Genomic DNA, 13938 nt, shown 5'->3' with positions numbered 1-13938 from the left:
CCGGCATCACTGCATGGCCTTCCATTCCCCACCTGCCTGTTACATCTACTCACTCACCCAGTGCCATGCTGTGAGATCTGTCTGCTGCTGGTTCCATGACATGTGCTTCATGGCGGCCTGCTCTGTGTACACTTCCTGGCTGTGTGCATAGGGGGGCGGCGCCAGCCACTCCGGATTCTTATTGAGACTGTGTGCACCTCCCTAAGGTGCTTCTGGCCAATTGCCAAGAGGCCTCCTGTATATAGTGCAGCTCCACCCTGTGGTCTGGGCCTGTGCAATGTGTTAGCTCAGTTAGTGTTTAGCTGCTGAGTTTGCCTGGCCTTGCTCTGAGATTCTCTCTGAGCTTTTCTCTGTGCTTTTGCCTTGTTATTGTAGTCCGCCCTCCAGGAGGCAGAAAATCCTGGTCCCTGTGTCTTTGTCCCGGTGTCTTGTTCTATTGCCTTGTCTGTACTTTGTCCTTTCTCGGTCTCCTTGTCTGTGGCTTTCTTCCCTGCTTTCTTTCCTTGTGTTTTCTGTCTGCTTACTCTCCGCACTCTTGCGGCTCTGCACTCAGATCTTGCTTTGCACTCTCTGGCTTTGCTCTGTGGCTCCGCTCCTTGCGGTTCTATCTGGCTCCGCTCTTTGCGGTACTATCTGACTCTGCCTCTTGTGTTTCTGCACTTTGCTCCGTCTCCGCTCTTGGCTCCACCTCCAGCGTCTCCGCTCTTGGCTCCGCCTCCAGCGTCTCCGCTCTTGGCTCCGCCTCCAGCGTCTCCGCTCTTGGCTCCGCCTCCAGCGTCTCCGCTCTTGGCTCCGCCTCCAGCGTCTCCGCTCTTGGCTCCGCCTCCAGCGGCTCCGCTCTTGGCTCCGCTTCCAGCGGCTCCGCTCTTGGCTCCGCTCTTGGCTCCGCCTCCAGCGGCTCCGCTCTTGGCTCCGCCTCCAGCGGCTCCGCTCTTGGCTCCGCCTCCAGCGGCTCCGCTCTTGGCTCCGCCTCCAGCGGCTCCGCTCTTGGCTCCGCCTCCAGCGTCTCTGCTCTTGGCTCCGCCTTCAGCGTCTCTGTCCTTGGCTCTGCCTTCTTCTCCTCTTCTCTTAGTCCTCCTGTGTGACTAGGTCCCTACCTGTTCCTTCTTTCTCTTTTCCTTCTGGCTTGTTTCCGTACCTGCATCTTCTGTGTGTACAGGTCCCTACCTGTTCCTTCATCACACTCACAATAGGACTGCACTCGGGTGTCATCAGAGTGCAGCCTGATTCATACATCATATCAACCCCTCCTGTGTATCCTGTGTTCCTGCCAGTCCTGCCGTTCCTGCCCTGCCTTCCTGCCCTGTGTTCTCTGCTAGCCCTGTGTTCCAAACCACATACCTGCCTGCAGACTGGTCCCTACCGGTTCTTCCTATGTTCCAGCTGTACCTGCCTGCCTACCAGAGAGCCAGCCGTGTCCGCCTGCCCGCCAGTGTCTCTGTTGTACCCGTCTGCCTGTCTGTGTCCCAGCCGTGCCCGCCTGTCAGCCAGAGTGCCAGCCGTGCCCGCTCCGTTCCTTAGTGGGATCAGCAGCCAGACATCACCCTGGAGTGGCACCTATTGCACAAGTCTGACCTCACCATCAGAGGCTCCAGCGAACACCTAGGAAGCTACTTAGTCACGCCCCTTCCAGGGTAGTCTGGTTTGTGGCACAGTGGGGCCACAAAACCCCCGAGCTCACGCCCACCAGTCAGAGCGTGACAGCAGCTAACATCGTTTTAGAGATTGATCCATGAACACAGGTGTGGGTGTTGATGAGGACAGGGCTGGCGATCAATCAATCATGATTAAGTAAGATTGACATCGCTGGACACTTTAAAAGGAGGCTGGTGCTTGGTATCATTGTTTCTCTTCAGTTAACCATGGTTATCTCTAAAGAAACACGTGCAGCCATCATTGCACTGCACAAAAATGGCCTAACGGAAGAGTATCGCAGCTACAACAGTCAACAATCTATCGCATCATCAAGAACTTCAAGGAGAGAGCTTCCATTGTTGTCAAAAAGGCTCCAGGGCGCCCAAGAAAGACCAGCAAGCGCCAGGACCGTATCTTAAAACTGTTTCAGCTGCGGGATCGGACTACCAGCAGTGCCGAGCTTGCTCAGGAATGGCAGCAGGCTGGTGTGAGTGCTTCTGCACGCACTGTGAGGCGGAGACTCTTTGAGCAAGGCCTGGTTTCAAGGAGGGCAGCAAAGAAGCCACTTCTCTCCAGAAAAAAGATCAGGGACCGGCTTATATTCTGTAAAAGGTACAGGGAGTGGACTGCTGAGGACTGGGGCAAAGTCATTTTCTCTGATGAATCCCCTTTTCGATTGTTTGGGACATCTGGAAAACAGCTTATTCGGAGAAGAAGAGGTGAGCGATACCACCAGTCTTGTCTCATGCCAACTGTAAAGCATCCTGAAACCATTCATGTGTGGGGTTGCTTCTCAGCCAAGGGAATCGGCTCACTCACAGCCTTGCCTAAAAACACAGCCATGAATAAAGAATGGTACCAGAATGTCCTCCAAGAGCAACTTCTCCCAACCGTCCAAGAGCAGTTTGGCGCCCAACAATGCCTTTTCCAGCATGATGGAGCACCTTGCCATAAAGCAAAGGTGATCACTAAATGGCTCATGGAACAAAACATATTGGGTCCATGGCCTGGAAACTCCCCAGATCTTAATCCCAGAGAACTTGTGGTCAATCATCAAGAGGCGGGTGGACAAACAAAAACCAACAAATTCTGGCAAAATGCAAGCATTGATTATGCAAGAATGGACTGCTATCAGTCAGGATTTGGTCCAGAAGTTGATTGAGAGCATGCCAGGGAGAATTGCAGAGGTCTTGAAGAAGAAGGGTCTACACTGCAAATATTGACTTGCTGCATTATCTCATTCTAACTGTCAATATCACCTATTGGTACTCATAATATGATTGCAATTATATTTCTGTATGTGATATAAACATCAGACAAACACTAATAAAAACCAGAGGGCAGCAGATCATGTGAAAATAGAATTTTGGTGTCATTCTCAAAAATTTTGGCCATGACTGTATGTACAAAAAAATATAAAAAACTTTTGCAATAAAATGTGCCTAACTCAATGAGTAGAAATAGAAAAAAAATGTGTTTTAATGAAACATCCTTTAAAAGAAAAAAAAAAGGAGTATAAATATATAAATACACACAATGACAGACACAAAGAATCAGCTGAGTGAGCAAAAGCCTCCCATAAGTATACTGTATATACCACTTCATGTAGTAAAGGTAAGAACAACAATAAGTACCGTCACACAAAACAGGTATTGTAATGATAATTACAAACATTTGGCGAGATGAAATATTAGGAGCAACTATTAACCAATGCAGTCTCTGAGCATTAGAGATGGGAACTCAGAAATGTACAAAAGTCCAAAGTTTTTAGTATATAGGAAGATATACTGAGTGTAGTAGGATAGAGAGTGATGAAAAAGTAGGAAATCTAAACAGAATGCACAGTGGTAACCATGCTCACCTAGAAAAAAAAAAACATTGTTTCGCCTAAAGCTTTGTCAGGGGAAATTACATGAACTATGAGTTATACTTATGGGAGACTTCTGTTCATTTAGTTTATTCTTTGTGTCAAACACTGAATTTTTATACTCTTCTTTTGCTGATGTATCAATAAAAAGTGATTTTTTATATATATATTATTTCTATTTCTTGACTTCTAAGAATTTTTTTTGCTAAGAAAACTATGCAAAGAAAAGTTTACTCTACTTTCTTTTAGTGCATTGTGGCGGAGCACAAATAAACCACTACAGTAGCTGGTAAGTTTTTTTTACTTTAGATGTGAATGGAGAAGGAAAATCCATAAAACGCAAAATCGGTACAAGATGAGTAACGTAAAGTATATACAAAGGACTCACCACTTGATATAGACATTTTGTGGACTCGCAACTTGATATAGACATTTTGTGGACTCGCCATTTGATATAGACATTTTGTGGACTCGCCATTTGATATAGACATTTTGTGGACTCGCCATTTGATATAGACATTTTGTGGACTCGCCATTTGATATAGACATTTTGTGGACTCGCCATTTGATATAGACATTTTGTGGACTCGCCATTTGATATAGACATTTTGTGGACTCGCCATTTGATATAGACATTTTGTGGACTCGCCACTTGATATAGACATTTTGTGGACTCGCCATTTGATATAGACATTTTGTGGACTCGCCATTTGATATAGACATTTTGTGGACTCGCCATTTGATATAGACATTTTGTGGACTCGCCATTTGATATAGACATTTTGTGGACTCGCCATCTGATATAGACATTTTGTGGACTCGCCATTTGATATAGACATTTTGTGTGTCAGTAAAAGACTTGGCACATACCTGTCTGGGCATTATCATACAGCAGCAGGTCGTAAGCTCCTTGGAATCCAGTGCGATAGTTTGTCCTGGTGCCATGATCCCACTGAACCACTACGGTTTTATCGGGGGTGGTAGGGCTTCCTTGCCGTCCAATTTCCACCACGGTGCCTACGCTGCCCTCGCCATTATCCTGGTTCGCCCATTTCCAGTCAACTCCTCGCACAACACGCATTCCCACTTGCATGGCTGCAGAGGGGTCCCAGTCCATCTCAAGCCTCCAGTGGAATTATGGGGTCCATTAGGAAGGATTCCCAAAAAACAGCAGGTAAGGTTCTAGGACAGGTTCCAGCTGTGTGTCATCTACTTAGCACTGATGAAAAAAATAAAGAAAAATAGCTAAATTAAAATGGAAAAAAGAAAAAAAAAAAAACACACCTTTCCCTCGCCCACCTCTTCCCCCCACAAAATTACTCTGGTTGGGAGGAATCACATAATGCAGTAGTGTGCTAAGCGGTGAAACCAGCAGTTTGCTGTAAATACAACCCCTGGCAAAAATTATGGAATCACCGGCCTTGGAGGATGTTCATTCAGTTGTTTAATTTTGTAGAAAAAGAGCAAATCACAGAAATGGCACAAAACTAAAGTCATTTCAAATGGCAACTTTCTGGCCTTAATAAACACTAAAAGAAATCAAGAACAAAAAATATGGTAGTCAGTAATGGTTACTTTTTTTAACCAAGCATAGGGAAAAAATTATGGAATCACCCTGTAAATTTTCATACCCAAAAATAACATCTGCATCAAATTAGATCTGCTCGTTAGTCTGCATCTAAAAAGGAGTGATCACACCTTGGAGAGCTGTTGCACCAAGTGGATTGACATGAATCATGGCTCCAACACGAGAGATGTCAATTGAAACAAAGGAGAGGATTATCAAACTCTTAAAAGAGGGTAAATCATCACGCAATGTTGCAAAAGATGTTGGTTGTTCACAGTCAGCTGTGTCTAAAATCTGGACCAAATACAAACAACATGGGAAGGTTGTTAAAGGCAAACATACTGGTAGACCGAGAAAGACATCAAAGCGTCAAGACCGGAAACTTAAAGCAATATGTCTCCAAAACAGGAAATGCACAACATAACAAATGAGGAACGAATGGGTGGAAACTGGAGTCAACGTCTGTGACCGAACTGTAAGAAACTGCCTAAAGGAAATAGGATTTACATACAGAAAAGCTAAACGAAAGCCATCATTAACACCTACCGTATATACTCGAGAATAAGCCCACCCCCTAATTTTGCCACAAAAACACTGGGAAAACTTAATGACTCTAGTATAAGCCTAGGGTGGAAAATGCACCAGCTACTGATAAATTTCAAAAATAAAAATAGATACCAATAAAAGTAAAATTAATTGAGACATCAGTAGGTTAAGTGTTTTTGAATATCCATATTGAATCAGGAGCCCCATATAATGCTCCATACAGTTCATGATGGGCCCCATAAGATGCTCCATATTAAAATAGGCCCCATATAATGCTGCACAAATGTTGATTATGGCCCCATAAGATGCTCCATATACACATTTGCCCTGTATAATGCTCCACAAATGCGGATTATGGCCCCATAAGATGCTCCATAGAGAGATATTTGCCCCATATAATGCTGCACATAGCCCCATACAGATAATTGCCCCATATCATGCTGCATATGGCCCCATACGATGCTCCTTACAGATATTTGCCCTATACGCTGTTCCTGTGATTAAAAAAATTAAAAAAAAAATCACATACTCACCTCCCAGGCCCCTGGCACTTGCTATACTCACCTTTCCCGTTCCACCGACGGCCGCCGCTGTGTCTTCACTGTCTTCTGCACTGACTGTTCAGGCAGAGGGCAGCGCGCACCAATTGCGTCATCGCGCCCTCTGACCTGAGTGTCAGTGGAGAGGACGCAGAAGACACAGCGGCTCCGACGGTGGAACGGGGAGCAGGCGAATATCGCGCACTGGGTTATACTCAGGTGAAACAATTGTAGTACACATATTACACACATAAATCACATACAAAAATGTCGGATAATTAATATCTATAAAAAAGTGTAATGTGATACGTGTGCATGTAAGGACCAAAATACTTGGGACAACTGTAAGACAGGAATCCTAATACATCACAAGAAGAACACAGCCACTATGTCCCCTAAAATATAAACCTTTATTCAATAAATATAAAACACAGAACATCAGAACAAGTTCATTCAGTAAAAAATGGGGTTGGTAAGACCAACTAGATAACACCACTGTACACAGAAAAGGGCTACATGGTGTCCCCCGTAGCAATGGCGCACAGAAAATATAATGCAAATAATGCAGTAATTATTAATCCATAATCTATATGGGAATATAGGCCAGAATAGTAATGTTGTCTCGTAGATATAGCCCAACAAGGGATCAACTATGCACATGAGTAACAAATATACTGCTAATGCAGATGGGCACAAACGCCCATTATGTCCATAGCTAATCCCATGTAATCACCAGTACATGAAAAAATGGCCACAAATAGAACCCAGATAATTACCTACAGGTGCGCCAGCATGGGGGGATCCAGAGCCCACCCCGACGCGCGTTTCGGAGCGCTACAACGGCTCCTTCCTCAGGGGGTGTAAGCGGTAGATGTCCGCAGTGGTTTTATGCGCCATGACGCCGGGATTTCAGCCCATTTTTTTAGGCTGAAATTGCCTCTCTCGGCTTATACTCAAGTCATACCCAGGGGTCGGCAGGGGAGGGGGAGCAGAGCTGTCTAATAATACTCACCTGCTCCTGGCGCGGTCCCTGCACGTCTGTTCCCCGGCAGTTTCTTCCTGTAGTGAGCGGTCACATGGTACCGCTCATTACAGTAATGAATATGCGGCTCTACCCTTATGGGAGTGAAGTCGGGTCCATATTCATTACTGTAATGAGCAGTACCATGTGACCGCTCACTACAGGAAGAAGCTGCCGGCGCCCGGAGAACGAGGGATGCCCAGGGACCGCGCCAGGAGCAGGTGAGTATTATTAGACAGCTCTGCTCCCCCTCCCCTGCCGACCCCTGGGTATGACTCGAGTATAAGCCGAGAGGGGCAATTTCAGCCTAAAAAAATGGGCTGAAATTCTCAGCTTATACTCGCGTATATACAGTAAATAGAAAAAAATAAGGTTACAATGGGCTAAGGAAAAGCAATCGTTGACTGTGGATGACAGGATGAAAGTCATATTCAGTGATGAATCGCGAACCTGCATTGGGCAAGGGGATGATGCTGGAACTTTTGTTTGGTGCCGTTCTAATGAGATTTATAAAGATGACTGCCTGAGGAGAACATGCAAATTTCCACAGTCATTGATGATATGGGGCTGCATGTCAGGTAAAGACACTGGGGAGATGGCTGTCATTACATCTTCAATAAATGCACAAGTTTATGTTGATATATTGGACACTTTTCTTATCCCATCAATTGAAAGGATGTTTGGGGATGATGAAATCATTTTTCAAGATGATAATGCATTCTGCCATAGAGCAAAAACTGTGAAAACATTCCTTGAAAAAAAGACACATAAGGTCAATGTCATGGCTGCAAATAGTCCGGATCTCAATCCAATTGAAAATCTTTGGTGGAAGTTGAAGAAAATGGTCCATGACAAGAATCCAACCTGCAAAGCTGATCTGGCAACAGCAATCAGAGAAAGTTGGAGCCAGATTGATGAAGAGTCATGTGTGACCCTCATTAAGTCCAGGCCTCAGAGACTGCAAGCTGTTATAAAAGCCAGAGGTGGTGCAACAAAATACTAGGGATGTTTTGGGGGCGTGGCCAGCTGCCAAAGAAGCAAGACGTGCTTCCCTGAGCTCCCTGATCTACCAGGGTAATCTACTCGCTTTAACACTAATCGGACACCCATCCAGAGAAAATAAGGGCAGCATCATATTGCCCCCGGGCCACGGACGCAATATCTGGCCGCGGATGAGGGAAAAAGCGGTCTAGAACCACAGCGCCAGTCCGAGGCCTACAGTCAGGCCTGAGGCCTGTAAGACGCTAGCGAGGCCGGATTCCGGCCGGAGAGCTTCCGGCACCTCCCTGCACTAGCGGGACGACCTGGACGTCAACGGGCAGTGAAGTCCGTCCACCCCCACCACCCCGGAACCGGAGGATCCTTGCTGCCGGGGTCGGGACGTCGCCGAGTGAGAGCGGAGGCCGCCAGGCGGTGAGTTGCAGCGGACGCCGCGGGCCCACAAGTTGTCCTGCCTCCCCCTGGGCCATAAAGGTGCCGGTGTGCGTCCCGATCTGCGCCGCTGAAGAGACAGACCGGCGGTACTCACCCGAGCGCTGGACGCCCCGGAACTGCCGCCGCGTTGTGCTGTGTGCTGCCTGCTGGTCCTCTGGGCTTCTCCCAACGCCTGGGCCTCGCGGCGGAGGCTGTGGCCTCTAGGGGGCGCGCGGCCCATGCTGTGTGCCGGCTGCTTGAAAGAAGAGTGAGGGACGCGCCGCCATTAATTGTGGCCCCATAGACGCTGTGCACTGTCCCCTGAAGCTGCACGCCGAGCACAATCGCTCCACCGCTCTGCTGCGGGAACCCCGAAGCCCTCCGGTGGACAGAGGACCTCCCGACGCCAGCATGAAGAGGTGAGAGGTCACCTCATGTTATATGCCCCCACCTGGGCCATCAGCGAGGGGTCCAAGCCTTGAACACAGGGGGGCTGCTGTCCTCCTCGGCTAGATACGCACGGGCAGCGACGGACTGTCACCATCGTGGTTCCCTTCCCGGCCCCTGCGGACAGCTTCTGGCTCTTCCGGCCTCCAGATCCGCTACTATTACCCCGAGCCAACCTCCACTGGCACAATCTAATCAGACTTAGTATACGAAATAACATAAAGATTGTTATAATGCCGTAACCGAACCCTCGCTCACCTGCTAGGGGTCACTGCGCAATATGTCCTGTTTTAGATCTTAGCTTTCTTAATACGGGGGAAAAACATCACAGGGTCTTACTCCCACCTATACTCTAATTGACCTCATGCCTAAAGCGCGCAGAACCACTTCAAAACAACCCAGCAACAGGTTTGCCGCATTAACGGACCTGGAAGCTGAAATGTCTTCCGGTCCGTTTTCACAGTCAGAGTCCTCTAACTCTTCTATACCTGACAGAGCAGAATCTGAGATGATCCCGGCCTCAACAACCAAGACCCCTAACACCCCTACAATCTGCTCTACTGTCGCAGTTCCAATCTATTTTACATTCTGAACTGCTCAAGATGTCGGATAAATTGACTAAGGACCTAACCAAAGAAATCAGAGAACTCGGTTCCCGCACCTCTGACCTTGAAGACAAAATGGACTCGACCATTGCAAACTTAGCAACTCACGAAAAAGACATCGAGATGCTACATGACGAGATCCACACCCTCAACAGCAAGCTAGAGGACTTTGAGAACTGAGACCGTAGAAGCAATATCAGGATCAGTGGTATACCAGAAACGGTCACTGATCTACAATCCACCGCAACTGCCCTGTTTCAAGAACTCCTACCAGGAATCTCCATTGAGCGCCTAGAAATGGACCGCATCCATAGAGCCCTGAGCAGGCACAAGCCAGATGGCCCACCGAGAGACATCATTCTTAAAATGCACTTTTACAAAACTAAAGAGCAGCTCCTGCAGGCGGCTAGAAAATCTGCACCGCTAACATTCCAAAGCCATTCGTACGAGCTGTTCTCAGATTTGGCTCCCACCACTATCTTTATTTTCTTTTTTATCTTTATTTTTTTTTATATAGCGCTAACATATTCCGCAGCGCTTTACATTTTGCACACATTATCATCACTGTCCCCGATGGGGCTCACAATCTAAATTCCTTATCAGTATGTCTTTGGAATGTGGGAGGAAACCGGAGTACCCGGAGGAAACCCACGCAAACACGGAGAGAACATACAAACTCTTTGCAGATGTTGTCCTGAGTGGGATTAGAACCCAGGACCCCAGCGCTGCAAGGCTGCAGTGCTATCCACTGCGCCACCGTGCTGCCCACTATCGCCAAGCGTCGAGCCATGAAGCCGTACTTGGAGGTACTGCGATCCAACAATATCAAATATCGTTGGGGATTCCCCTTTAAATTGATATTCTCTCATCATGATATGATCCACACAGTTCTCTCCCCCGAGGGAGCGAGCTGTTGCTTGGCCAAATTACAGCTCATGGATTTAGCTTCATCTCCTCCGCTTGCCCCCTCTCAGCCTCGGCCTGAGAGCCGCCGATCCCGCCCGCGAGCTCCGCTTGAAAACCCCCCCCCCCCCCCCGTGACAAGCTTAACAACCGCTGACTCTACTCTGGGCCCCTGATGCCCTACTGGCTATCCTGCCAGATACTCCACAGGTCTAGGATAATTTAGTTATATGTGCTTTCTTAGTTTATCTCCATAGACGCTAATGAACTTCAACATTCCCCGGCCGGAAACTACTGCTTCCTTCACCCCGGCTGGGACATTGGACTGGATTGAACCTATCGCCGGACCTGATCTTCACTATAGACAAGTGAATATGCTCAATCCACTAGTTAATACAATGTTGTTTCTTCTTCTTTTTATCTGTTAACTGTTACGCTTTAGCGACAGGTTACACATATCCTACCTCGATGTAATGTTTAAACTGTATTTAAATTTACACCATGGCCTTAGCTAGCTATATTTTTAGGCATAGTTGTTATGTTTTGTTATTAGATCTATGCCCTTCGTTTACTAGCAGCTATAATAAGTTGACAAGATAGGCCATCATTGAATATCCCTAGGATAGCAGAAGCAGACCCCCAGCTCGTCGTTATTACCCATTTACTCCAGTACCCCGTTACGACCGTATACAATTTTCTTCCATGCGCTGCCCCTAGCAGACCCCAATGACCCCACAGTGTCCTCGCACACTGCTGCTCAGCACATAGTGCTTAGCCAATATTACAGTTCCCCCTTTCCCATTAACAAGCCTTTTTACCCCACCTACATCGCAGGCACTTTCAAACCTATCCCACCCCCTAACCCAACTACCTGCCCGAGCTTATATTACCCATCAAGTCTATTCTGTAAGACGTCCTCCACCCCCATCGATATACCGCAAGTAACAATTACCACAAGCCTACCTCCCAACCTCTCACAATGCCACTCACAATCTTATCGCACAACGTGAGGGGACTCAACTCCCCACACAAACGCACTAAGGCTTTTCGCTATTATAGATCCCAGCAGGCAGATGTAGTATGTCTCCAGGAGACACACTTCTCAACCAAATCCTGTCCTAGATTCTTGTCCGCCTCTTACCCGCTCTTTTACTCCGCTAATGCCCCAAACAAAACCAAAGGCGTAGCTATCTGTTTTAAGAAATCTGTCCCGTTTGTTTTTAAGTCTTCAGTAATTGACAAGGAAGGCCGTTATATTATGGTGACGGGCACTATAACGGACGAATTGGTGACCTTTGTCTCCTATTATGCCCCTAATACTCATCAGGCTGCCTTTTTCTCTCAACTATTGGAACTAATTTCAGAACATGCACAGGGCACCAAAATTCTATGTAGAGACTCCAATTGCATACTTAAAGCTAACCTAGACAAATCCTTAAGCCCCCATTCTCCTACTCCTCCGCCCCCATACCCTTCAGCTGACTCGACTGTCCTCAACAAACTTCTCTCCCAATATCACTGGATAGACCTATGGAGGGAACTTCACCCCACCGAAAGGGACTATACCTTTTTCTCCGCACGCCACCTAGTATACACCAGAATTGATCATGTCCTAGTCCATCCTTCCTTTATTCCCAACATATCAAACATCTCAATCCAATCTACCCCTTGGTCAGACCATTCCCCATACCTGGTCACATGCTCAACACTCCACCCGCGGCCCCGCTCGTTCAACTGGACCCTAAATGACTCACTGCTCTCCTATCCGGACATCGCCCAAAAACTGAAAAACCACATTGATGAATATTTTTCTTTGAATAAGGAATCAGCTTCTTCGCCAGTTTCCCTATGGGAGGCACACAAAGCAGTACTCAGCGGCTTCTGTATCCAAGAGGCCTCTCGTAAAAAAAAAAGATAGAAACGCGAAGATAGCGGAATTGGAGAGCAGGGTGTCAACTTTGGAGTCCCAGATGAAAACTGTACCCCTACCTGCTACGTATCGAGATCTTCTCCATGCACGGACGGAATTAGATCTACACCTCTCTGAGAATGCTGACCGAACTATACGCTGGTCACAGCAACGCTTTTATGCCCTTAACAATAAAAATATCTCCAACCTCGCTCGCCGCTTGAAATGCCAACCTTTACCTAGACCCCCCATACGTCTCCGCACCTCCACAGGTGTCACAACCAACCCGCAACAAATTGTCTGTTTGTTTCAACAGAAACTTAGACAGTTGTACAGTGCCCCAACTGCCCCGACGGGTTCACGGCCCTCTACTGTAAGAAATATGCCCCGGTACTGATCCCCCACCTCGTCAACTACTTCAATTCATTGAGAGACGGAAACAAACCAGGTGCGGCCTCATTAACGGCCGCAATTTCTATGATACCTAAGCCCAATACAGATCACTTACTCTGGTCTAATTATAGACCGATATCTCTAGTTAATATAGACCTTAAAATATTGACTAAAATCCTATCCCAAAGATTGAACTCAGGCTTAGGTGCATTAATCCATAAAGACCAAGTAGGCTTTGTTCCGCGTCGACAGGCCTCTGACAACATACGGAGGGTTTCTCACCTGCTACATCTCTGCAAGCACCGTAGTATATCAAGTATGCTACTGTCATTAGACATTAAAAAAGCCTTCGATTCTGTATCGTGGCCCTATATGTTTGCGGTGCTGGAGAGATGGAAGTTTCCTGACCATTTTCTCTCCTGGATTCACGCACTCTATAGTTCCCCTTCCGCCTATGTGCGCTATAGTGGCTTTTCCTCTACGCTTTTTCCAATCAGCAGAGGCACCCGACAAGGTTGCCCTCTCTCACCTCTACTATTTCTTCTAGCGTTCGAACCACTAGCCATCCAACTACGCCTCAACACCAACATACAAGGGGTAGAGGTAGCGGCGGTCCCACACAAACTACTCATGTTTGCAGACGACATCCTGCTCCTTTTATCGTCCCCCCAGAAGTCTCTATCGGCCCTTCTCCAAACCTTACAAAACTTTGGAAAATAATCCGGCCTGCAAATAAATACCACCAAATCCTACGCTATGAATATATCCCTCCCACAATCAACTATAAGGGTATGTGTCCACGTTCAGGATTGCATCAGGATTTGGTCAGGATTTTCCATCAGTTTTTGTAAGCCAAAACCAGGAGTGAATGATAAATACAGAAGTTGTGCATATGTTTCTATTATACTTTTCCGCTAATTGTTCCACTCCTGGTTTTGGCTCACAAATACTGATGAAAAATCCTGACCAAATCCTGATGCAATCCTGAACGTGGACACATACCCTAACAAATCTCCAAAACGACTTTCCTTTCCAGTGGGTCACTAAGCACTTGGACTACTTGGGAGTGAAACTGACAGCTAACCTAGATTCT

General features: G+C 47.0%; 1 protein-coding gene across 4 annotated transcripts in view; it reads right to left on the bottom strand.

Moving 5' to 3' along the window:
• MIB2 (MIB E3 ubiquitin protein ligase 2) overlaps window positions 1-13938 on the bottom strand; it is a 95304-nt gene that overhangs the window by 41735 nt on the left and 39631 nt on the right. For all 4 annotated transcript variants that reach the window (XM_069742456.1, XM_069742459.1, XM_069742457.1 and 1 more), the window contains one exon: window positions 4373-4721. In XM_069742456.1, coding sequence (XP_069598557.1) covers window positions 4373-4619 — 247 coding nt within the window. In that variant the 5' untranslated portion in view covers window positions 4620-4721. The remainder of the gene's footprint in view (window positions 1-4372; window positions 4722-13938) is intronic.

Source organism: Ranitomeya imitator, chromosome 10 (assembly GCF_032444005.1).
Source record: "Ranitomeya imitator isolate aRanImi1 chromosome 10, aRanImi1.pri, whole genome shotgun sequence".
NCBI lineage: Eukaryota > Metazoa > Chordata > Amphibia > Anura > Dendrobatidae > Ranitomeya > Ranitomeya imitator.
The sequence above is the reverse complement of the archived record's forward strand: the minus strand, read 5'-3'. Positions and strand labels throughout refer to the sequence as shown.